The following is a 25,308-nucleotide window of genomic DNA, read 5'->3' as shown; positions in this document are numbered from 1 at the left end:
TCAAGGATACAAACATCATTGTTTATTTTCTACTTTTTGCCTTTCTTTTCTGGTGTGCAACAAGCATACAGGTTATTTATTGTTTTTGACTAAATAGTAGAAGACGTAGAGTGCTATCATGATAAAGCGTGCAGAAGAAAGGGGCAATAAATGTAGTGGGAAACTATTTTACAGATATTGTTTTTCTTATGGCGCCCATTCGCGATAATTCCGTTAATCTTGAGGTCTTTGTCGTCATCTGCTGTGCACAATGCAGTACTACAGTCTCGCATTTCCGTCAGGCACTGTGTGGGCCAGCTCTTGCGACGGCGTTTTGGCTGGCGAAGGACCCACCAACGGCGGTTCAGCGTCGGCTTCTCAGGGTTTCAAGGAAATAGTTTTCGTAAATGAAACTTTATCCATCTGAAATCAGAGTCATCTTACTAAGCACACCGGTAAATATTATATCTTGCAGATCTGCATCTTTTCCGCAATTAAACGGACGTTTTATGTGTGTGAAGTTTGCACTAGCTAAAGTAATATAGCAAGAAAAAAAAAGGGGGGGAAGCGTTAATCAGAAGTGGCGCTTTGTATGAATGGGCCATGTTCTCAGACTCTTGGATTGATGTAAACGATCTTTTTAAGTAGTTTAAATTCGTGTTAAAGGAATGCGTGACCCCTATTGCACGGTTTAAAAGCACAGAGGGTAGTACATAAATGTCCGGGGAACGTTAATTTTCTCACAGCTAATGTTTAGCTAACGTTAGCGGCGCCGTAGGTTTTGTGTCCAGCAAACACTACACCGCTCCACCAACTTTTCATAGCAATATTGTGATGAGTGCAGTCGCTATGTATTGCTCCACAGTCCACTACAGCTGACCTCAGTTTGAAGATCCCTCATTTGTCACCAGTGCGACCGCGTAGCTTATTGTGACTTTGTCCAGTGGTCTCAAACTTCTTGATTCCTTACTGTAAATACACTTTTGGTTTTCTTTGTTTACAGTTCTGAGCCGGGTTAAGCGCTCTTTCAGCTTCCTCTGAATAAGATTTGAGTGGAAGCCATGTTTCTCTACAACATCACCCTGCAGCGTGCCACTGGCATCACCCATGCCATCCATGGAAACTTCTCAGGTGAATTTACGCCAGATGTCACTGCTTTATGTCTGGTTAGGTCATGGTTAATTTATCAAAGCTTGGTAACCCTCCTTTATTGTCAAAGAAGCCTTTAACTGCAATCTCTATGAGAATTAGCAAGCACATTTAATTGTTTTATTTAAGTATCTTTTCTTGTTTGTATAGTCATTAGATTTTATCCTATCATGGTGTTTCACTCATTATGTTGATGGAGATAATGTAAAGCATAGTTTTCTCATGGTTAAAAAATACATAAAAGACATATCACATAATGCTTTTTTAAAAGCAGGATTTAGGGAAAACCAACAAAAATATCTACGTGATATGTCTGATTTGTCTGTTTTGGTAGGAACCAAGATGCAGGAGATTGTTGTTTCCAGAGGAAAGATCCTGGAATTATTACGACCCGATGCCAACACAGGAAAGGTGCACACTCTTCTCACAGTAGAAGTGTTTGGCATCATCAGATCCCTGATGGCCTTCAGACTCACTGGAGGAACCAAAGGTACAGAAATTACATCATATGCACTCACATGCATGTGTTTGTAACTCTAAACATGCATTGCACAGATTAAATGGCATGTATTAATAATTTTCTCTTAAGTGGTTTTTATTAAATTTTTTGTCTGACACTGATGTATTGTTCGTAGTTGCTTTCTTTTTTTATTCATTTACAATTAGGAGGGGAAGTTGGCCTCCATTGGCTTTCATTACCTAAGCTTTAATTACATGATAGTATCATAATTAATCTAATGTTGACATGCAGGTTTAGTTTCTAAGTGATATTTATGTATTTTTAGATTACATTGTTGTGGGGAGTGACAGTGGTCGTATCGTCATCCTGGAGTATCATCCATCAAAAAATATGTTTGAGAAGATCCACCAGGAAACATTTGGGAAGAGCGGTTGCCGGCGTATTGTTCCTGGACAGTTTCTTGCCGTTGACCCAAAAGGCAGAGCTGTAATGATAGGTGAGAATTTTATGAAGTATGCATGAAATCAGCATTTGACCAGTATGAGGAGTCCATCCTATCAGACAGAACACAGATGTTTGTGCTCTGTTTAGTTTTATTGTGCTATTTTCCTTCTCTCGTAAGATGAGCACCCTTTCTTTGACAAAGATGAACAAGAGCTAACTTTATCATACACACTGCTAGGATTTTATGTGTAATCTACTGTGGTGTGTTTAGCGTTGGATGTAATCACCGCGAAAAAGCCCATTCAGTGCCAGGAAAAACCCTTGCATTACAAACCAACACTGAAAACTATGTACTCCAAAAGAGTCCATCAGTTATGACTGATGTGTTTTAAAGGTATTTATTATAATGTATGTTTTTTGTTTTTTTTAGGGTTATATAGTGTGCGTGAATCTGCAGCTTTGAAACTGCATGAAGCTCTTTGCAGCAAGACTTTATACAACCTGGCCTGTAGTGATTTTTAAATAACTTAATATATAAATAACTTATTTAATTTATTTGTTGTTAAGTAGGCTGCGTTTAATTTGAATCCTTTGAGTCCTACTTGCATTTGAGCAAAGTGGGCCTGGATAGCTTTATAACATCTATGTTTCTAAGTAGGCCTAAACATACTAACAGATGCCTCTCTTTTTTTTCTCCCCCAATTCAAAATTGTTCCATTTGGTAATAAATTACTTTTATGATTTGACAAATGCAACAAAACATGACATTTTTAACGAAACTGCAAAGTTGATAGGTTTTATAATATGTTTTGTGGCTCCATACAGTTATTTATTTATTCATTTATTTATTTATTGGCAAAGACAAAGGTTGTCAGCCTATTAGATGATAATTTGGTTTATAGACTGATGATTATTTTTCTTATATTTGGGCCTTGGTGTGTTAGTATAATGTCAATGGTGTAAATATTGCTATAATTGACTTAACCCCAAGAGCTTTACAGGTGCTTAATATAATAAACCAGCATCAAATGCTATAAATTTGGTAGTTCTACATCAGATAATTTTACCTTTGACAGAAGTGCTTTGTGGAACAATTACGATGTTAAATAATGTGTGCTGAATTATTGTTGTTTGAATCCTGAAGAAAATTTATATATACACATATAAATAGTTGTATTAAAACCAGTTAAATGAAGCACTTTAATGTGTTTTGTCATTTATCTGACTAGGAGCGATAGAGAAACAGAAGCTGGTGTATATTCTGAACAGAGATGCTGCTGCAAGACTGACCATCTCCTCTCCACTGGAAGCCCATAAAGCAAACACACTGGTCTACCACGTGGTTGGAGTCGATGTTGGGTTTGAAAATCCCATGTTTGCCTGCTTAGAGATGGACTATGAGGTAAGGACACAAAGCACAAATGCGCAGGGCTGCTGAATTTCACATACACTGAACTGTTGTTGTGTGATGAGTTTTTCATGTCTCTTCTCTGACTGTCACTGGAGAAAGATTTAATTTCTCTGACCTCAGCATGACTTTAATTGAAAGTACAGTCATTTTTGTTTGTTTACCAGAATAATCATGTGTGTCTAATGTCTACAGGAAGCTGACAACGACCCAACAGGAGAAGCTGCTGCCAACACACAACAGACGCTCACCTTTTACGAGCTGGATCTCGGCCTGAACCATGTGGTCCGCAAGTACAGCGAGGCATTGGAAGAACATGGAAATTTCCTCATAACTGGTGAGCATTTGAGTAGTGTTGGTCATATATAAAGCAAACAACAGTAGTGCTATTCATCAGGTAGGGAGTAGTTGAAATATCAACATTTTTGCAGTTTGATTTGCTTTCAGAAGAGAATATTTGCAGCAAGGCTACAAAGAATTGTTACATCACTGTATTGTAGATGTGATGAGTTTGTCATGTCTCTTCTCTGAGAAACACTGGAGAAAGATTCAACCTCTCTGATCTCTACAAAAGTTTACCAACACAATAACACAGCACCATTAAAGGAAAGCATTGTGTTATAAAATAGAGATTACTGTGCTTTTTTGAAATTCTTACTCCTTCATCATTATGTTTTTTTAAAAACGACAACCCTTCTAAATGCTTCTCTGTCTCTAGTTCCTGGTGGTTCTGATGGGCCCAGTGGGGTTTTAATCTGCTCTGAAAACTACATCACGTACAAGAATTTTGGAGACCAGCCTGACATTCGCTGTCCCATTCCACGACGTAGAGTGAGTCCTTCTTATAGGAATGCACATTAAAAAGCAAATATTTATAGTACAGGATTTCCTGTGCAGATTTTAAGTGTGTTTTGATCCATCATAACATCAGTACACGTCATGAGACTTTACCTGATTTTAAGCTGTGAGTTACTAAGTAGATTTTAAACATTTTTTTTTCTCTGTTCATGTGGAATTTTGGTTGTTTTGCAAGTCCCACATTGTTCTCTGCACGAACGTCTATTTTCATCCTCCCTCACATTCTCTTCTGCTCCACCCCACAGAACGACCTGGATGACCCAGAGCGTGGCATGATATTTGTGTGCTCAGCTACCCACAAGACCAAGTCCATGTTCTTTTTTCTGGCCCAGACTGAGCAGGGAGACATCTTTAAGGTTACTCTAGAAACTGATGAAGAAATGGTAAGGATGGATGGAAACTAGACATTTTTAACAAATTTATTTAACGGGACTAATTATGGTCACTTCCAGCTTCATTTTTTTTCTTTTTTAGAATCACAGTTGCTTGATTAACAAACACTAGATAAACATGTCGTATTTATCTTTTCCTGCCAAGTTTATGTAATTGCTCAGTTTATCCAATGTCTGAAAATGGGCTTTTTACTCGATTTGTTTTTCATGACTCATGTTATTAAAAGCTCACTTTCAATCTGATTAGCTCCCCCAGCTTCTTCAAAAAGAGCCAAATGCTTATAAACTCACTTTTTTGCCTTTATAGGGAAATCTATAGCTCGTTGACATTTGCTTAGCAAGAAAGTAGCAAACGCAAATACTCTTGTTCTCAGCAGGGATTACTTTTAAATTCTTCATTAACATTTCTTAAACTTTTGTCATTATTGGTTTTCTATTTATGCTCATTATAATACATATTCCCGTAATAAAAAAAAGATGCTTGTTTTGTCTCTTAGGTCACAGAAATTAGGCTGAAGTACTTTGACACAATTCCCGTTGCAACAGCGATGTGCGTCCTGAAGACTGGCTTCCTCTTTGTGGCTTCAGAGTTTGGAAACCAGTAGGTTGCAAACAGAACCTCAAGTGTTTCTTTTTGTATCTCTCAGTCTTTGATTAACCTCTATTTCTCTTTCCCTTAGTTACCTTTACCAGATTGCCCACTTGGGTGATGATGATGATGAGCCCGAGTTCTCATCGGCAATGCCGCTGGAAGAGGGAGACACCTTCTTCTTTCAGCCACGGCCACTTAAAAATCTTGTGCTGGTTGATGAACAGGAGAACCTGTCACCAATCATGTCCTGTCAGGTGAGTGTCTTGTCAGATGAACATGGGGACTAATCTAATTGCCTGAACTTGTTGCGGTGTGAGACAGAAAGATTTTTCTTCTTAAATCTTAAACCAGAACATTTCTGGTTCATTGACTACTCTCTTCCTAATTTCTTCCAGATTGCGGATTTGGCCAATGAGGACACACCTCAGCTTTATGTAGCATGTGGACGAGGACCCCGGTCCACTCTAAGGGTCCTTCGGCACGGACTGGAGGTACACACACTTTTTTTCTAACATAATTAGAGAAAGCCCACGCATGTACTTTACTGGCTGTGAAATTGATGAGTTTTTTCATGTCTCTTCTCTGAACAAATACTGAAGAGTCTTTTACTATCTCTGATTCCAGCAAATGCACAAAGCCTTCTTTTCATATCACAGTTTGAACGACTATTAGCTTGGTGTCACATTTTTCCCAGCCTTTGAGTTACGCTCACAATGTTGGCTGTACCCTGTTAATGTCTTACTTCCATTACTGTGAAGATGAGCTTCTAAAAATGGTTTGTTGTGTTTGTCTTTGTAATGATGATAAACTTTCAATTTTCTTTTCTCTCCCGCCTGTTGTTCCCTCTCGCCTCTGTCAGGTTTCAGAGATGGCTGTGTCTGAACTGCCCGGTAACCCCAATGCTGTGTGGACTGTACGCAGACATGTAGAAGGTAAGGATGTGTGTGGCTAATCAAGGTTATAAAACAAGCTGAAAGTAAGAAAAGTCTGTGAAACATATTCCTATTATGTTAATGTACAACACTGGTTAGCTGTTTAGTATAAGATGTTAGGGAGCCACTCACCACTAGCTGGAGCAGCTGCCCTGACAGACATCCCTCTGTGATGTGACAGCCACATGAAGCAGTGTGGCGCTGCAGTACATGCTGGAGATGAACAGTTCTTTGCTGACTCTATCAAAGTAAACTAACATATAACCACCTATGGAAGCAGTGTGTAACCAAAATTTTGTGTGTTCAATGCCATTAGTAATTTTGGGTTTTTTTTTCTAATCATTACTGTGTTTACTCTGTTTCTTAGATGAGTTCGATGCCTACATTATTGTGTCTTTCGTCAATGCCACTCTGGTTCTGTCCATCGGTGAGACTGTAGAAGAAGTGACAGATTCTGGTTTTCTGGGAACAACACCCACTCTCTCCTGCTCACTCCTGGGTGAAGATGCGCTTGTACAGGTGTGTAAACGTACCTCATCTGCACATCACCTTTGGGTGTTTTCATCACTGTGCTGTTTAGTCCATTTAAGTCAAACTGTGGTTTATTTTCTTACATGGTGGGGTTCGTTTGTTGAGATGTTAGAACAGGTGATATCTGCCAAGCTCCGAGTGAACTTCAGAGCAGTTTGTTTATTGTGTGAACGTGATTCAACTTTGAGCTGACCACCTGATCAGGTGCACATTACAAGTTTGAGCTAAACACCTTCTCATAGCCACAAATACTTTGCATTCTGGGATGTGGCAGGGCACCGTAGATGTGCAAAGGTCAGTACAGGCTTGCAACCAGCTGTGAAATGAATATAAATTGTCCATGTTCTCAAATAGTCCAGAACACAGCACTTCCTGTATTTTGTATTCGTGTTGCTCCTGGTCCAAACACATGATCTGGCCAATAACTTCAATGAACATTCTCAAGTGGTTTGTAATGACGCATTCTGGTTCGCTCTGTGTGAGGAGAAACCAGACCATGGGTAAAAGCTACAAGTGTAAGAATAAAGAGTAGTGAACTATAAGTGTAAAAACACCCTTAGACATTGCAAATAAATTTCAAAGTAATGCAGATGCACATGAGCAACTTTGATAATTGTATTTTATCACAATTCCAATAATTTCTAAAAAACTAAAGGAAAAACCTTCCTTTGCATCAAAGGAAGCATTTCAAAATTTGAAAATTTGTTTAGTTTTTGTTCAGTAAATGATGTACATTTTAAAGGTTATGCTATCAGTTTCTTTTTGTGTGTTAAGCACAAATAATTAATACAGTTCATGCATTAATTTGTCTAATTACACAAAGATGGCCATTTATTCATCATCAACCAATCTAGTACTTTGTCTTTTCTCTCCATCTTACTTCTGTGGCTCTTTCACTCCCTCCTCCATACAGGTTTACCCAGATGGTATCCGTCACATCCGAGCAGACAAGCGTGTGAACGAGTGGAAAACTCCTGGTAAAAAAACTATTGTCCGCTGTGCTGTGAACCAGCGGCAAGTAGTCATCGCTCTCACTGGTGGGGAGCTGGTCTACTTTGAGATGGACCCGGTAAGGAAATAGATTATTTTTGTGTTATCCGATGATCCTCTTGTGCCCCTCTGACATTCTGTTCAGCCTCAATAATTTTTTTTTTTTTTTAAATGTTTTTTTCTTTCGGCCTATAGTTCCATTATCTTTACTGTGTGAAATAGATCACCTGTTTCTGCTCCACTCTGCACTGTCTTCCCTACACACAGTGAAGTGTTTCATTGACAAGGTTACAGTTACACTGCGTACTAATTAAAAATCAATACAATAGACAGAAATACTGCCATCAATCCTCAGGAATATTGTCCATCGGCAGAATCCTTGTTTCCACTTTCATGCTGTTTAACAAGTATTAGTTATGCTTTGTAGTAAATGGTTTGCACAAAAATATTGCGTTGAGCTTTATGTAGACTATGTGAAGGCCCAGTGCTCTGGCATTTTTAACAGATCTTTAACATTTCATTTAACATTTGTTTCCCCCCCAAACTTATCTTTTTGTTTTGGTTGATCAGTCAAATGATTTGACGGGCTTATTCAGCACTTCATTTTATAAAAGGCAATTTCACAAATGACTGCACAGTTAAATTGCCTTATCATTAGCTTCACTTAATTTATTTTCCTGCAGAATTTCTAATGACTTAATTCTAACAGTAATGTTGAATATCTCAGGTTCCATTTTGAATAGAGGAAGATGACTGAACTGAGGTGACTGAAAATCTGTTTATTAATCCTGCTGCTTTCTTTGTTTCACTTTTGATTTTTTTCAGTCTGGCCAGCTGAATGAGTACACAGAGAGGAAAGAGATGTCTGCAGATGTGGTTTGTATGAGCCTGGCCAACGTTCCTCCTGGTGAGCAACGCTCCCGATTCCTGGCTGTTGGGCTGGCTGACAACACTGTTCGCATCATCTCCCTGGATCCTTCGGTATGAGCATGACACAGAGATTATCAGTGAGATACTTTCTGTTTAGAATTGGAGGTGTTGCTTGGAAATTGAGTTTCTTTGCCAATGCTTTCTGCTGGTTTATCTGCTGGCATGTGATTGAGCCCGTGACAGCTTGTATCCCAACAAGATGTCAGGTACTTTAGTTTTGGGTATGTCTTTGCCAACATCTTTGATGTTTGTTCCTATAGAGGTTTATTTTTGGTCCTAGTAACATTTGACTGTTCAGTTTATTGTTGATTGACAGCACAGTATATTTTCAGGCTCTGAGGGGACAGACATGCAAATTTTGGCACTTGTGTTCACTTTTGAAAGTTAGTTTCCATTATCTGCTGCACTACAGAAATTCATTTGCCAGTCATCCTCACAGTGTGTGGAGTCAGTGTGTACTCACACACGCACAAACACACACACACACACACACACACACACACACACGCGTGCGCACATCCTCTTTCAGGCTAAAAATGAGGGCGTCATGTTGCTTCTAGTTTCTTAATTTATTGCCCTTGCAGTGGTAATGGGTATTTTCAACTGTTGAAACGTTTTTCTCATATTCATAAACCAAACTGCTGCTCAGCCAAATTTGCACATTGTCACTGTACTCTCAGGTCTTTCCCATTGTGCAGAATGAGTAACAGAATTTGGCTTGTGTTTAGCATTCAAGTTTGAAGGAATCCATGGTTAACCACTTAAGAATTCCTGGTAAACTTATAAATGTAAAAATGACTGGAAATATACTTCAGCTAGATTTTTAATTATAGGATTTCCCTGAAGGCTTGGGAGCATCTGAGAAAAATATTAATTTAATGTCAACAATTTCAGCAGCCTTCTGCAGAACCTGCTGAAAGTAAATAATCCCAAAACACAGAGATGTTTTAGCTGATTAACTTCTACAGAACTTAGATTAGACCGTGATGCTCCATGTGCAAGAAATACAGTGCCTCCAAAAGTTCCTACTATCCAGGAAAGGTTCCTGTGGTGGGAACTTGATTAATGATTGGCATAAATCCCTTTAAGGCTAAATTAATCTTAGTTTCTTATTAAGTCAGTACAAAGTAATGTTGTCTTGTTTAGGTAACAATTACATCCTTCCCTTAGGGAAAACTTGAAAGTTGTCTGACCACTTTTACTGCCTCCAGTAACCTCAAAATATTCATTGCACATTAACTGGAGATTTCTGCTTCCCTGTTTAAAATGTGTAAGCCAGAAAATAATGCTTTGGGTATTCAGTAATGGTTTTTTTTCCAAAAAGGTCTGGATTAAAATACCTCGTCTGCCTTAACTATTTTTCTCAAAGATATTTTTATTGAGTTGAAGCAACAAAGAAAAGCAAATACACGCAGAATTGTCAAACACCAAACAAGCAAGTTTCACAGTGACGGTTTGAACTGAAATATTAGAATACAGATTAATGACACACTCACATGTCTTATAATTGCTGCCTTAACTATTTTAATAGAAGTGTCAATTTTAAAAACTTTCAAAACGATTACAGGATAAGAATCTCTTTTGTTTACGTGCATGTTTAAACAATTGAATGGTGCTGTTACACAAAAACTTAATGTTCGGATTCCTTTGCATGTTGGTATTTTTCTGACCCCCTGAATCTTTACCATGTTTAGGACTGCCTGCAGCCACTGAGTATGCAGGCCCTACCAGCCCAGCCAGAGAGTCTGTGTATCGTGGAGATGGGAGGGGTGGAGAAACAGGATGAACTTGGAGACAAAGGAACCATAGGCTTCCTCTACCTTAATATTGGGCTTCAGGTATTCTTTCACATTTAAATATCTCAGGTTTCATGTTGAAGTTAAGGAATTTTTACTTTTAAATCACAAGTCTGTAAAACCAAATGCAATACAGGGATTGAGTTCAGATCGATCTTGCACCTAAAATCCAAACTGATAATGTTTTTCATACTTGATCAATTAGCAGTAAGGGAGCATAGTCCAGAACAAAGATTGTCACAATTGTCATGTTATGTCATTTATGTTGCTGTACATTTCAACTTGTGTAGATGTTTTCTGCTAATGTGTTTTTGCTCCTCTTTCTCAGAACGGTGTGCTTCTCAGGACTGTCTTGGACCCAGTGACTGGAGACTTGTCAGATACCAGAACACGCTACCTGGGATCACGCCCTGTTAAACTGTTCAGAGTCAGAATGCAAGGACAGGAAGCTGTATGTAACTCGAACACTTACTCAGAATCAGCTCATAAATATAAATATGTGCATTTACAAAAAATAATATTATTTGTTTTGTCAGTTTTTATGCTCGTGATCATATTAAGTCAGAAATATTTGTATCAAACCTTAAGTTTTAAAAAGACATTTGTCTTTTTCATCACTGATTATAAATTTATTGATTAATTGATGTCTTTTCTCTTGCTGACAGGTGCTTGCAATGTCCAGTCGCTCCTGGCTCAGCTACTCTTACCAGTCTCGTTTCCATCTGACTCCTCTGTCATATGAGACTCTGGAGTACGCCTCTGGTTTTGCCTCCGAGCAATGTCCAGAAGGCATAGTGGCCATCTCTACCAATACGCTAAGGTATGGATGTACTTAGAGCATTTTTTTTTAATAAAACATAGGCGTCACTGTTTGTGTAATGGAGTTTAACTGTTTTCCAAATCCAAAGTGAAGAAATCCAGCATCTGTTATGTATCATCACAATTTAAATAACTCTAAATGTCTTATGTTCAAAGTGTTTATAAATCGGCATAAAGAAAAGTTTATTGAAGGGCGAAAAAAAATATTTTTATATAATTCTCACCTGTGCTTGTGTGCCTGGTAGAATCTTGGCTTTAGAAAAACTTGGAGCCGTCTTCAATCAAGTGGCCTTCCCCCTTCAGTACACTCCCAGGAAATTTGTAATCCACCCAGAGACCAACAACCTCATTTTGATTGAGACTGACCACAACGCCTACACCGAGGCCACCAAAGCTCAGAGAAAGCAACAGATGGCTGAGGTATGAATATATCGTTGTGACCCAACTAGTGGTGTTAACATCTGTCTGCGGTTACTCTCAGTAATAAATTTATTAAGGGCAGGAAGTCGACATGTTGGTTATGAACAAGGGAGAACAGAAATTTGTTCCTGTGGGAGTTATTTTTCCAGGTTAGAGCCTAAAAAAGTAGGTTTATTAAATTATATGGATTTAGGGATTTTTCCTGACATCCTTTCATGTTTTCACATTTTTCTCACTGATAAACCTGACACTAGAAATAATGAGAAGTAGAATTTGGTAGTTTAACAGCTTTTGTCCCTGGTGATAATTATATTATGAATTAATACTCTTTGTCACGGCAGATATTCCCATCACAGTTCCTAGTCTAGAATATCATTTTCTTATGGCTGGTTTTATTCAAATAACAGTTGCCAACATGTCATAAACAACAGAAAATCACATCACTTCTTTTGCCACTGTAGGAGATGGTAGAAGCTGCAGGTGAGGATGAAAGAGAACTGGCTGCTGAGATGGCTGCTGCGTTCCTCAACGAAAATCTCCCAGAAGCCATCTTTGGTTCGCCCAAAGCCGGAGCAGGACAGTGGGCCTCACTAGTGCGGCTGGTTAATCCCATACAAGGTTCAACACTGGATCAAGTGCAGCTGGAACAGAACGAAGCTGCGTTCAGGTGAGTAGTACTCATGATGGGTGGGTTGGGTTTAAGTGAGGTTAAACAGTCTGACCCTGGGCTGTTTCTCATTTATTATGCCTTTCTCTTTGATGGACAGTGAGCCTCCCAAATTCCAAGCCCTTCATTAATACTCAGTGTTGTTTCTTAATCAGCAGTTGACATAGTGAAAATAGTTTGGGCTGCCATTGTAAAGGTTCTTCGGTTTCTTTCACCTGGTGATAAATTAACCTTTTTCAAAACGACACTTTGTGTTGGTTTGTATCAACACCTACTGAAAACAGGCACAGTATTTTTTTAATGCAGCAAAATGTTTATCAAGGTTTAATTCCATACTATGGGCATCATTTAAAGGTAATAAAATTTGTGATTTTGGAAGGCAGGCTACTGGCTCCATCAAAAGCATCACTTTCCGATATAAAACAGTATTTTTGGCCATGTTTCGAAGGTTATAGCTAATATTTTGTGTTAATATATTTCTAAATGATTAGCATGACTAATCTAAACTAGCAATATAGTATATAGGTGGGTCTGATGTTGTACTTGCTGTTTTTCAGTGTGGCTGCTTGTCGATTCACCAACACGGGTGACGATTGGTACGTTCTGGTCGGTGTTGCCAGAGACATGATTCTCAACCCAAGGTCAGTGGGTGGCGGCTTCATCTACACATATCGACTGGTCAGTGGAGGGGAGAAGCTGGAGTTTGTGCACAAGGTGGGTTTCAGTGACATTAGGGGTTAATTTTATTAAGCTTGTTTCTCCTTGAATATTTATTAGGCTGAAGATGATTTACATAAATTCACTCTCATCTTTTGCTGTTTATACTGGGGAGTACTGATGTAAACAGCATAAAAGTGCTTGTCTGTCATATTTGGCTTTAGTTTGATTCATAAAGCAAATCAACATTTCATTCTATAGGCTCTGCAACAATTTAATGCTTAGGTCCTGTGCTTTGTTTTTTGGCCTTCTGGTGCAGCTGCACGTGTGCAAGTTTTAAAAGATTTCTGCTGTCAACAGTACTCAGAGCAAGTCAGCTGGAGAGCACGTTCAGAACTTGTAGATCTTGTAGCGAGTGCAGCTCTACAATGAAAGGCCTAGTAAATAAAATTAATTCACAGCCCAAGGGAGTTTGAAGAAAATAGCTAGTGTGACAGGCAGCTTACAGATGTCAGACAGATGTATATACGGTTTCTTTGGGAGATGTCGGCTTTTATCACCTTTGTGCTTACCCAGGGACTGTGTGCAGGCCATGATTTGAGACAGATGTTAAGACGAGGACTGGGCTCGAGGAAAGTCTATTCAGAATGCATGAAGCAAGACAGACTGATACAAAATTTTGATGATGGGATGAAACACAGCTGTTGCTGTCCCTGTTGTCATAGACTTGCCGGGCAATTCCCCAAGAAACTCCACCAGGGTGGAGACAATCAGGGTGAATCAGCCCACATACGTTTGTTACCTGATGTGGATTAACAGGGGAAATGACTCATGAGTGTTGTGTTTCGCAGTGGTGTCAGGAATTTCCCGACCACTTAACCAGATCTGATATTTTAGATGATTCTATCTGGTCACAACTCACTTTTTTCCCTGTTTGTTATATAACCAGAGATATCCGAGTATGCACAATAAGATGACACGTTTCTGAGTACAAACCACTGTCCACTGTCATCTGTATGATGGTTTAAATATCTGTGCATTTGCATAAAGCACGCAGCTTTCATCTCGAAAGCGGACAACTCTCGTCATGACAGCATCTTGAATGTAGGCAGACACACTTTTCTGTGATGGCTGTTTCATTGGGTGTATGTTCCAGCAGGGCAGTAAACCAAAAATATCTACCAAACTGTGACGGTCCCGCTGAAGGCCACGGAGAAAGCAGAGCGCCGGGTTGAAAGGTTTTTCCTGTCCAGGATGTCTAACCTCATAACACACTCTTAGTCACTCTCCAGAGGGGAAATTTGGATTCTCAAGTTAGTTGTAATTAGGGCATATCTGAGACAGGGAAAGTATTGACGATGTCTGACTCATGACTGGTGTAATCTTATTTGAGAAATATAATTTACCAAAATACTTTCTTAATGTTTCAGCAGGTAAAGAGTTTGTGTTTATCCGGTTGTTCAGAAGTGCTTTGTAAGCACATCATTAAAAAATGAACATGTTAAAAATAAACAGCTGGGATCTGTAGTAAATCTAAAACCACAGGTAGAATTCACAGTAGCTGTTTTACAATCTGTTATGATGACTAAAACTGTGTTTAGTGACACTTTCTTTAGTCTTCTTTAAAAAGCTCTGTATCTGTTTCAATCTTTATCTGAACCCAGATTGTTTTGTTTATTGCTAGACCCCAGTAGAGGACGTGCCTTTGGCAATCGCACCATTCCAGGGACGAGCCCTAGTTGGAGTGGGAAAACTGCTTAGAATCTACGACCTGGGGAAAAAGAAGCTGCTACGCAAGTGTGAGAACAAGGTAAGACAAGGACGTCTGGACACAAACATCTATACACCCTATATAAAAGCATGTTGGAGTGGTTCACATTAGTAGTATAAAGCAAACGTTGAAATTAAATTTGTTTTTACCTTTACTCCCGTTTTGTCCCTCTGTGCAGAATTTCTCTCTTCCACTTGTGAATCCCACTTTCTATCAAAGGTTCTTTATAGAGATGATGAATATAGTTGATGATCTGAAAATATAGACGATGAAGAATTAGTCTTTAAAGATTTACTAAAAGAAGCCAACTTTGACCTGACTCATGATCAATGAGTTGATCAGCAGAAACATCCCGATCCGCCTGTATAACAGGTTTGCATCATAAAATTATTAATTTCAGAATAAGAAACAAAAAGTGTCATCATGAACAATAAATAAATAAAATCCAGTTCACTTTTTACTGGACACATCTGATGATAGCTTTCACCAGACTGGCATGGTTTAAGCAGATATTACAGCTTTTACAAAGCTAGCTAGCATAAGAAACATCAGAAGATATTGATATTCTATTTGCACATGTGCTGTGTAACCAGCACAACAGGTGCTCAGTACAGTGACACAGAAAAACCGAATCACAATACAAGACATTCGTACTGCTGACTTTCACAATAGTTACACTGCTAAATGATAGTCAATAATCTCAATTGCAGACCTGCATCTTTATTAATTAATATTGTTAAGATATCTGTATCTTAACAATAACAATAATCTGTATGCGGACAGCTTTATCTTTTTTTTGCACTCTTGGTTTTCCTTCCTGTGAAAAGAAAAGAAAAGGTTTTATCTAATGGTGCATGACCGATTTGTTCCAGATTAGCCATTAGGGACTTTTTCAAAGTTTATCTTTATTAACCAAAGCAAAACTGCACAGTTTTGTAAGAAGCAGCGGTGCCTTTGCAGGGCTCGCAAAATCGCTAGCCCGACGTCCCGGGGCTAGCGAATTTTCCAGTCGGGCTACCAAAATCTATCTCAGCCCTGCCCGTCGGGCTATCATAGGAAGGAAAAATATATGTCATTGCTTTTGCATTCTTTCGGAAATGTAGCTGGGTAATTGTGTCATTGGCATCGGGGAACCACTGTCAATATGTGACATATTGAAATCGCGTTTGAATTTGGCGCTTGTTTTTGCTTTCACTTTGCGATCGCGCGAACTGTGTATAGAGAGCGGCAGTACTGATTGGTGAGTGACGATTAATTGCGCACCAGTTCCTCTGACATCGTCTTATCACTCATTAGCTTACTATTCAAACCTGACAAGTGAAATCTCCCACAGCAAGCTTAAACATGTGAGAGGTTGATTGCGCAGAGAGTCGCTGACCGTTATGTGAGTGCGTGTGTAAAAGCAGCAGGATATATATTTTAGTTCTGCTGAGCCAAATAAGACAAGTCAGGGTGAAGAAGTGACAGCCAAAGGAAAGCCGACCACAAAACGGAAAAGTTATGACAAATCAGACTATGAGGGAAAAGAAAGTGCAGCTTTATGGTTTCATGGACAAAAGAATTTCTGTGGCTGGAATGTCTGTAAAGGTGTGGCTGGAATATGACAAGCTAAATAACCAGGGGTGCACATAAGTGGTCCGCAGGTGCGCATTCGCTGTCAAAATAAAAAGCGCACCAGATAAGAAGTTGCAACGCAGCGTTTGCGTACATAAGATTTTCTGGAGGAGAAAATCTTATGTACAGACATTTGTTTAGAACTCTTAAAGACGAAGAAGCAAGCTCCTTTAAGCAATTACTTTGGTGTTCCTCCACCTCCAAAGAAACGTCAGGAGTCCGAACCGCAAAAGAAGCGCCAGATTCTCGGAAAAGTGGTTGCAGGAGGTGAGCTGGCTTCAAACAAATGATGAACGCACAGAGATGTGGTGCAGAATATGCTGTGAAGATCCCACTCTAGCGGACAAAAACCGTGCCTTTTTATATGTACGCAAACGCTGCGTAGCAACTTCTTATCTGGTGCGCGTCTTTTATTTTGACAGCAAATGCGCACCTGCGGTTCACTTATGTGCACCCTGTAAATAACATAATGTTCTGCCGGTGTGTTGTTGGTTTCCCTCGATTACTGAGTCGACAAAGCGCCTTTGTTACTGGGACCAGTAATTTTAAGAAAGACCCCATTAGAACCCATGAGAAATGCAAGAAATGCATTATTGCTCAGTCTGCAATATCTTTCCCAGAACAAACACCAATTGCAAAGAACATACTAAAAATAAACCTGGAAAATCTGTTTAGAGCAGCGTACTATGTTGCAAAGAGTGAACTACCATTGGCAAAATTTAGCAGTCTTTGCAAACTTCAAAAAAAATGGCCTAGATCTTGGTTCCACTTACCTCTTACCCGTGACTTCAGTGGAAATTTCAAATTCAGGACCTGACAGACTGATTCACACAGTTCTTACAAGTTCATAGAAATTTCTGTTCAATTAGAACCAAGTATTTGAGTTGATGATTGTAATTTTTATACAATGTTGTAATTTGTGTTTCAACAATTTTTTTGATTACTGTTTTGTTTCCATTACAATATTATACTTTAATGTATAATATTGTAATGGAAACAAAACAGAAAAAAAAAAAAAAAAACATCAATCAAAAAATTTCTCTCTTTTTATTCGGGCTACTTAAATTTATTTTGGGCTACCAAAAACTGGAGAGTGCCTGCCCGAAGGGCTACCAGGGATTTTGAAATTTTGCGAGCCCTGCTTTGTATAAAGAACAAACCACCTGAAGGGTATTTTCAATGCAGCAAAGTAATTGTTGTAAACAAGGTCAAGACTGAGTGTGAGGGTGTCTAGTTTTTGTTTGCAGACACTTTGTGTTTAGGTTTTAGAGGTTTGAAGCACCTGTTGTGCTGTAGAGCAAATTTTTTCATGAGTGTATGTGATGCATCACACTTTTGCATAAACATTTTTCCCAGAATGTTTTGGTGGAAATTAACAGCCTACATTGAAACTTGTCTGTGTAACAGGATATAAAAATAGTGTGGTCTGTTTTGAAACACGTAAGATTTGGACGTGTTTAAGGGGGAAAAACATTGCACTCCTTATGTTTGTGGGGCTTTAACAGTCACACACAACAACTTTACTTTAACCTCCTAAGACCCGAACTTTTCCATGGCATGCATTTTTAATTTCTCTTTGATATTTGGGCTGATTGGGACCTGATGAATGTAAAAACAAAGAATTACCAGATATTTTTTTAACCTAACTTTTGTTTCTAAGAAAAATGAGAGCCACATATGAGGATATTCATTTAAAATTTCGATAGAAAAGTAGCAGTATAATGTCCTCGTAAGTGGATATCAGGCCCTTGTACAGCAAAATTGAGTATTTTGGTCTAAATAACCCAAAATGTGATGTCCACATATGTGGATGCCAGGTCCTAGGAGGTTAAAGCGTAAACTGTAAAGAGCACATGTTGTACCTAATTAATGAACAGCTGATGTGCAGCAGTGTTGCTGCCTGAGTGTTGTTGCAGATAAGATGCATGTAGCTGACAGTTGAGTTAAAACCATACAGTACAGTACATAAACACATGTGCATTGTATAGCACCTCTGGATTATACTTTTAACAATTGTTTCCAGTCTATTTAGTCCCTCCCTTAGTGGTTACATCCTGTGGTGTGTAACTTGATCGGTTTTAATGAGTGTGAGCACTGAAGTCATTTTTCGCAGCGCTGCACATGACACCACTTGCGGAACATGTCCAGATTGCATTATTTTCCTTTAAAACACTTGGCTGAGTGTACCTCACTGCTCTCCTTAACTCTTTCTAGCACGTTCCCAACCTGGTGACTGGCATCCACACCATTGGCCAGCGTGTCATCGTGTCTGATGTCCAGGAGAGTCTGTTCTGGGTTCGTTACAGACGTAACGAGAACCAGCTCATCATCTTCGCCGATGACACATATCCCCGCTGGGTGACGACGGCCTGTCTGCTCGATTATGACACCATGGCTGCTGCTGACAAGTTTGGGAACATCAGCATCGTAAGTAAAGGGCGAGAAGTGTTTGGGGGTGTGTATTGTATTTTTGTGATTGAATAAAACCAGAAAACATCAAGACCATCAGCCCTAAACAAAATTTTCTGTGATGAAGTAACATCTCCATGTTTTGTCCTTGGTTTGCTTAGGTGCGTCTCCCCCCTAACACCAGTGATGATGTGGATGAAGACCCCACAGGGAACAAGGCTCTATGGGACAGGGGCCTCCTCAATGGAGCATCACAGAAGGTACACATATGCTTCACCTTTTCACATTTCTGGAACTTTAACAGTGTGTCTGAGCAGATGAAGCATAGACTCAATAAAGAGAAGTGAGTGAATTAAAAAGGATATTGTCTCTCTGGATGCCAACAGATAATAAATAAAAGTGAGGTTAAAGAGGTTTAAGGGAAAGACGTGGGTCTTCGATGAGTTTGTGTAAACAACAAGGGATGGGGAAGTTCTTAATGGTAAACCATTCCATACTTTCGGACCAATGACTGTAAAACTTGGTTTCAAGTCTGTGCGTGGGATGGAGAGCAATGGTTGGTAAGCAAATCTGAGGAATCTGGAGGTGGAATGGAGGGTAAGCAGTTCAGAAATGTGATGTCGTGCCAGTGCCTCACAGTGCTTTAGAAACAAATAAATGAGTCTTGACAGCTGTTGTTGCCCCGGAGCAGAGGTCTTCAGCTTGACCTCAAAGTGAAAGAACAATTTAGACTTAACATGCATTGTCTATTCAGACCTGCTTCAGGCTTGTGCATCGGGTTAATGCTTCAAATTTTAAAAAAGCTTAGAGTTACTTTAACATTTAAACAATTGTTCATCATTTTCTGTGACTGAGCAATATAGGCCACAAATGATGTCTCAATATATTAAAAAAAAAAAAAGGGGTATAAGCCAGTATTTTATAAGGTAACAAGAAGTGAGATTATTAAAATATTAATAGTAAAATATACAGTAAGTCATATAGAAAAGGGTGTAGCAGGAGCTTCTGCATTTTGAAGAAAATATCAAAGCACCTTTACTTTCCTGATGTTTAAAATAATAGGACCGGTTCAGATGAGATGTTAAAGGCCGTGTATGTAAAACATGTATGTTTTAACATTAAGTAAATGTAAAGTACTTTGAAACTTCATTCACTGTTGGGCCTGTGCTGTTTTGCTCTCTTTTAAAGCAAATCTGAACTGCAAAAAGAGAAACTGTGAAAACTGCTGCAAACACAACCCTTAGCAAAGTATTTTGATGCAATGGATACTGTCTAATTCTACATCTTTTGAGAATGTTGATATGTTTTTAAAAAAATTACCTTCCCATATATGTTTAGAAATTAGTGTAGATGTTAAATGTGGTATTTTAACATCTGTTGCAAAGTACAAAGATTTTTATCATGCAAGTAGCAAGTGTACATTTTTATGAGGCAAAGCAGAAAACTGTGGCTTTAGGTGGGATAACTGAGGCAGACCTCTGCTACATCGCATGCATCCAATGCTGAAATCTGGCCCGGTGTACTAATCTGCCTCCCTGGCCACTCCGACCTCCGCAGACACACCACCATCAACCACAAGTTTAACCTACTCTCAAATGCAACATAAGCCGCGCACACACAGGAGAAACACACCGGATCACTCATCCCACATTTTAAATCCTGGTCAGAAACTGTTTAGGTAGCACATAGACTGGGAAAGTCCCTCCAGTGTAGTCATTATGAGCTGGTCCCAGTTGCCATTGTGACACAGTGTGTGCTATTTCTGCTTGTGCATGCTGCACGCATAGATTCATTTGAGTTTGGAAATGTACCGTATCTATATATAGACATGGGTGTGGATGTCTTGACTTGTCTTTATGCAAAATGATGTCTGTCTATGCGTCTGTCCAGCCGGCAAGTCATGTGGCTCGGCCAAAATGCTGCTATACATGATATATGCCATACAAAGTAGAGGCTTTTCTGCTCTGTGCACTCAGAGGTTTTTCCTACAAGGCTCATTCACCCAATCACGCAGATTCATATAAGCAATATTTTATATACCTAAGTATTTTATAACAGTTGCACACTCTAACATCTTGCTTAAGGATGACATGCACTCGAATAGGCAGGGAATCGATCCATTGACCTTCCCTTTGATAGATGACTCGCTCTGTCCGGTGCCTGGTGAATGACTATTCAAAAAAATTTGTCAAATTGACCTCACATCCATTGTGCATGTGTAGATTTTTGTAATCCAGTGTACGGTTGGGGCTGCAATGGTCAAACACTTTATATGAGAAATTTTCAGGTGAAATAAACTGTTACGGGTTCAAGTAAGGGGAAGTGGTTGTCTTCTTTGCACATCTTTCTGACTTATTTGTGGAGTACAGAGGTCATTTCAACTCCTTGTCCCTCCTTAGTCCCAGATGTGGTCTAATTAGCCTAATATTGAGGTTTTATTACTACACAATGCTGCCTCGGTATTCACAGTACCTTCTGATTATCATCATCATTATTGGCTTGGTGGTTTCTGGACGGTTATCAGATTAAACCATCAGGGCCAATTTCATCCAAGTGGAGGATGAAAGTATTTCTTATTTTGACTCTGAAAAAATGCAGACTCAGGCAGTTAATGTGTTTTATGTGCACATGCAGCTGTCAAAACATCCACTCTTCAGAGCTAAAATGGCCTCAGGTGACATATCTGATCTGACATATGATCAGATTTTTTATGTCTTAACTTAGTTTCTGGGTATTTTTTCATTCCCTTTTCTCTCCCTCTCTCCAGGCTGAGATAATAATGAACTACCATGTAGGAGAGACGGTGTTATCTCTGCAGAAGACTACTCTGATTCCCGGTGGTTCAGAGTCCCTGGTCTACACCACACTGTCTGGAGGCATCGGCATACTAGTCCCATTCACTTCACATGAGGTAAAACACTAAGATCTCATTTATGTGAACACACATGCACACGTCACATGATCCTAAAGTAGTATTGTGTTGCTCAAATGGTCTCCTGATTTCTCTTCCTTCTCTTTTTAAAACCTCCCCCTGATTTCTTTATTTCATCCGACAGGATCATGACTTCTTCCAGCACTTAGAGATGCATATGCGCTCAGAGTTTCCCCCTCTTTGTGGCAGGGACCATCTCAGCTTTAGATCCTACTACTTCCCAGTCAAGGTTGGGATTGTTTTTACACATCTGTCTTATTTTTATAATATAGTTTCAACTGCGGAACATGTTTGAAAATATATATTTGAGGATAACAAAAACAAATTCCGTCATTTTCTCCAGAATGTGATTGATGGAGATCTGTGCGAGCAGTTTAACAGCATGGACCCTCACAAGCAAAAAAGTGTGGCAGAGGAGCTGGACAGAACCCCACCTGAAGTCTCTAAGAAGCTGGAGGACATTCGCACTCGCTACGCTTTCTAATCTCACACACGGACATTTTGCACAACATACATGAATTTTACCAATGCATACATTTTAGGACCCACAGATCGGTGCTTTTCCCAGCTGCAAGTCATCTTTAGTGATTCAGAATGAGGTATTATGTGGTTTACTGTGAGCAGACACCAGCTTACATGGAAACCTACAAGAAGCCACTCTGCCTTGTAAGTGTCTCACGTTGACCACCCGTGACGCAAGTACCTGCTTTCAAGTGTGTGAGCATTTAGCTGCTGTGTGAACAGGAATGACACATACTTTTTCACGGGTCAGTTACTGAGAATTTGTCAGGTTTTTGTCACCTCCACTCTACAGAAACCATGCATGCAGCACCACAAAGACACGTTACATGGAAACATGACAAAGCTGTTCTTTCTCTAAACATTGAGCAGTAGCTTTGGTGTCTTTCACACTTATATCTGTGCGAGCAGAATTTGGCACAGCTGTATGAGAGTTCACACGCTTGATTGCTTTTTCTGTTCACAAAGAGATCACACTTAAAAAGTGTCAGTCATCCTGTAAGAAAATGATTGTTTTATTTAAAGAGTTTTTGCATTACCCCAGGTAGGAAAGGCTAGTTGGTGTCTAATGTACACAAAGCTGTCTCTGAAATATTTCATTTTTGTGTATCCTCCAGCTTTGACCCCAGGAAACAGTTTTTTTTTTTTAATAATGATATAATTTTAATTTGTGCTAATTGGAACAATTTGTTTTGACACATACCATTGTCCCAGATGGTATAAAATTTCCCAGCCCTAAACCCTTCCTGTCTTTGTGATGTCATGTTGGCCCCGGGCTCATTAAAAAGCATATTGCTTACTCACACCTGGGAGCCTAACAAAAGCTGACCCCTAACAGAGTGTAAGCTGCAGCCTGCAGTCCAACAAGTGCCGCTGTTCTGTGGAGTTGGTGGAAAAATACTGAAGGTTTGCACTGGGTGGTGTTCTTGTCAGTCCAGTAAATTCCCAACCTCAGCCACAGACATAGCAATCCACAGTAGTCACTGAATTTAGGGGGGTTGTGGGACAGGTCAGTGGTCTGTTTTTGTAAATAAAGTTGTTTTTGTTCTTTATAATGCCAAGTGTGTATCATTTTATTTTATTCTTTTCACCTTAGTGTGTTTGGAGAGCATCAGTTGGACAAAGGATGTGTGACTATAAATCTTTGTCATCATCAACACATTGGAGGCCCGATATTAAGATTAGTCATGACTGCATATACGCACAGCTGTAGTTGATGAAGATGATTCAGAGCTCATCGCTGTGCCGATCAGCTGACGGCTTCTGTAAATGTGTGTTTAGTACAGACTCAACAAGGTGAAGCTGCTCAACTTCAAGGTGAGGAGAAAAGATTGAGATGTTGCAGCAGTTTAAGTCAATCAAGTCCAGTTATGATGCATTTAGACTGACTTGATGACAAACCTAAAGAATTCTAGTTTTCAAAAATAAATGTATATTTTTTGGCACTTTGGATTTTTTTATTTCAAAGTCAAATTTATTTATTTTATTTATTTATTTTTTCCATATTACAATAAAGTCTCCTTTGCTAATTCTGCTTAGACTGAGAAAAACGTTTAGTTTAATGTACAATTGTAAAAACCTAGCTTGGTTTGGACTCGTCCCTTCTTGACATGGATAAATCCGGCACTCAGACGATCAGTTAAAAGACTTAGTTGTTGCAATGCAGAATAGCTACTAACCACCACATGATTTTCCAAGCAGTTGATTATTTTAGAAAACTTGATGTTTTAGTAATTAGACATTAACCCTTTATTCATTCCCTTCCCTGTCATAAATAGTTCCAACATAAAATTCTGCAGCAAGAAAGTAAATAACTACAATATATGCAGTTAGTGCCATATATTTTTGGATTCTGATAAATTTTTATAGTTTTGACTTTTTTACAACACAACAGTGGAATTCAAATAAAACAATGAAATGCGACCTGCAGACTTTAAGATTTAATTAAACCAGTTTAGCATCCTGAGAATTATAGCTAGTTTTATACATAGAGGCTCAAAACTAATTGGGCATGTACTATTGGCTCAATATCTTAAAGATACAGAGTTAAATCAAGTGTTGAACATTTGGTGGTTTTGCACCAGAACTCTCAACACAAGATCCAAGATATTGCAACTAAAAGATCTTCCTGTACTGTAGTGATTAAAACATTGGTGTCATCAATAGTCCTGACTCCTCAAACATGGTTCTTTATTCTCTGTAGAGGTTTCCGTCAAGGTAAAAATGCAAATAAGGCTGCATATATTTATTCCTTCCACAGGTGTACATAGTGCCAAATAGAGCAGCGAGGCTGCTGTCAGCAGAGAATCTCCCTACGGCAGCTTGTTTAACTTGCATAGCAACAAGACTATAAAGATTTGTCACATAAAAGAATAACAAGTGCTCAGCTGCTGCAGAGCCACATCTGGACCAGCGCTTCTGGACATGTGATGGGGATTTGCCTCTGTGGGAGAAAAGCCAAGAACTCGACCAGACTAAACTTTCCCACTTAGAACAATGGCTCTGTAGGGTTTCATAGAAGTGTAACCACATGGGCAGGTTTTTCAAAATATGTAAAGTGCCTTGCGGTGAAATCCAGAAACCATCCAAGTAGAGTTCACAAGGCACAGGAAAGAAAGTTCAGAATGTATGAAAATGGCCAATGCTAATTGAAATCACTGGTTTCCATTAGCAGTCAATTTCAAAATGATTTTATTTTGGAGGGAGAAAGCCAAGCATTCCTGACGTGACAAGAAGGTCTGTGGAACACTGTCAGATCATGCTGGGTTATCAGGTTAAAGCCCACACCAGCTGGAGTGTATGCTGTCATTAAAACCATCAAAATCCAAGTCAAAGACATTCTCGGGGATTATTTTAGCTTTTCATAGTTCTAAGGGTTCATGTCTAGTTTGAATCAGCAAAGATTCAAGTAATAAGAACCTGATAGATTAGCGATACGTCCCGCCTCTGCGTGGACTTCATTTATCAAACACTGTCTGCTTGTTGATGGGGCAAGCTGTTCAGTAACATATTGCATTAACCACTGAGGAATTACTGCCG

The 25,308-nt window shown here is 39.2% G+C and overlaps 1 protein-coding gene across 1 annotated transcript; it reads left to right on the top strand.

The window, feature by feature from the left end:
- The first annotated feature begins 287 nt into the window (after positions 1 to 287).
- On the top strand, positions 288 to 23,324 carry sf3b3 (splicing factor 3b, subunit 3). Its single transcript, XM_031734231.2, has 27 exons — positions 288 to 434; positions 983 to 1,110; positions 1,463 to 1,618; positions 1,914 to 2,084; positions 3,262 to 3,434; positions 3,636 to 3,777; positions 4,159 to 4,271; positions 4,544 to 4,681; positions 5,188 to 5,291; positions 5,371 to 5,536; positions 5,678 to 5,773; positions 6,142 to 6,214; positions 6,582 to 6,733; positions 7,659 to 7,814; positions 8,561 to 8,716; positions 10,360 to 10,503; positions 10,790 to 10,912; positions 11,127 to 11,281; positions 11,526 to 11,700; positions 12,162 to 12,367; positions 12,925 to 13,081; positions 14,709 to 14,834; positions 18,624 to 18,836; positions 18,980 to 19,078; positions 21,586 to 21,729; positions 21,875 to 21,979; positions 22,094 to 23,324. The coding sequence occupies exons 2-27, from the start codon at positions 1,041 to 1,043 to the stop codon at positions 22,232 to 22,234; spliced, it is 3,654 nt and encodes a 1,217-aa protein (XP_031590091.1). The 5' UTR covers positions 288 to 434; positions 983 to 1,040; the 3' UTR covers positions 22,235 to 23,324.
- Positions 23,325 to 25,308: the final 1,984 nt, after the last annotated feature.

The sequence above is a fragment of the Oreochromis aureus genome, linkage group 7 (genome assembly GCF_013358895.1).
Source record: "Oreochromis aureus strain Israel breed Guangdong linkage group 7, ZZ_aureus, whole genome shotgun sequence".
NCBI classification, from domain to species: Eukaryota; Metazoa; Chordata; class Actinopteri; order Cichliformes; family Cichlidae; genus Oreochromis; species Oreochromis aureus.
Note: the sequence above shows the minus strand (reverse complement) of the source record. Positions and strands in the feature narration are given on the sequence as shown.

What these genes read in the sequence shown, in the direction of transcription:
- sf3b3 (XM_031734231.2), top strand. Translation starts at nt 1,041, where the DNA reads ATGTTTCTCTACAACATCACCCTGCAGCGTGCCACTGGCATCACCCAT. An exon ending in TAGAAACTGATGAAGAAATG is followed by an intron (nt 4,682 to 5,187) that starts GTAAGGATGGAT and finishes TTTGTCTCTTAG; the next exon opens with GTCACAGAAATTAGGCTGAA. An exon ending in TGTACGCAGACATGTAGAAG is followed by an intron (nt 6,215 to 6,581) that starts GTAAGGATGTGT and finishes TCTGTTTCTTAG; the next exon opens with ATGAGTTCGATGCCTACATT.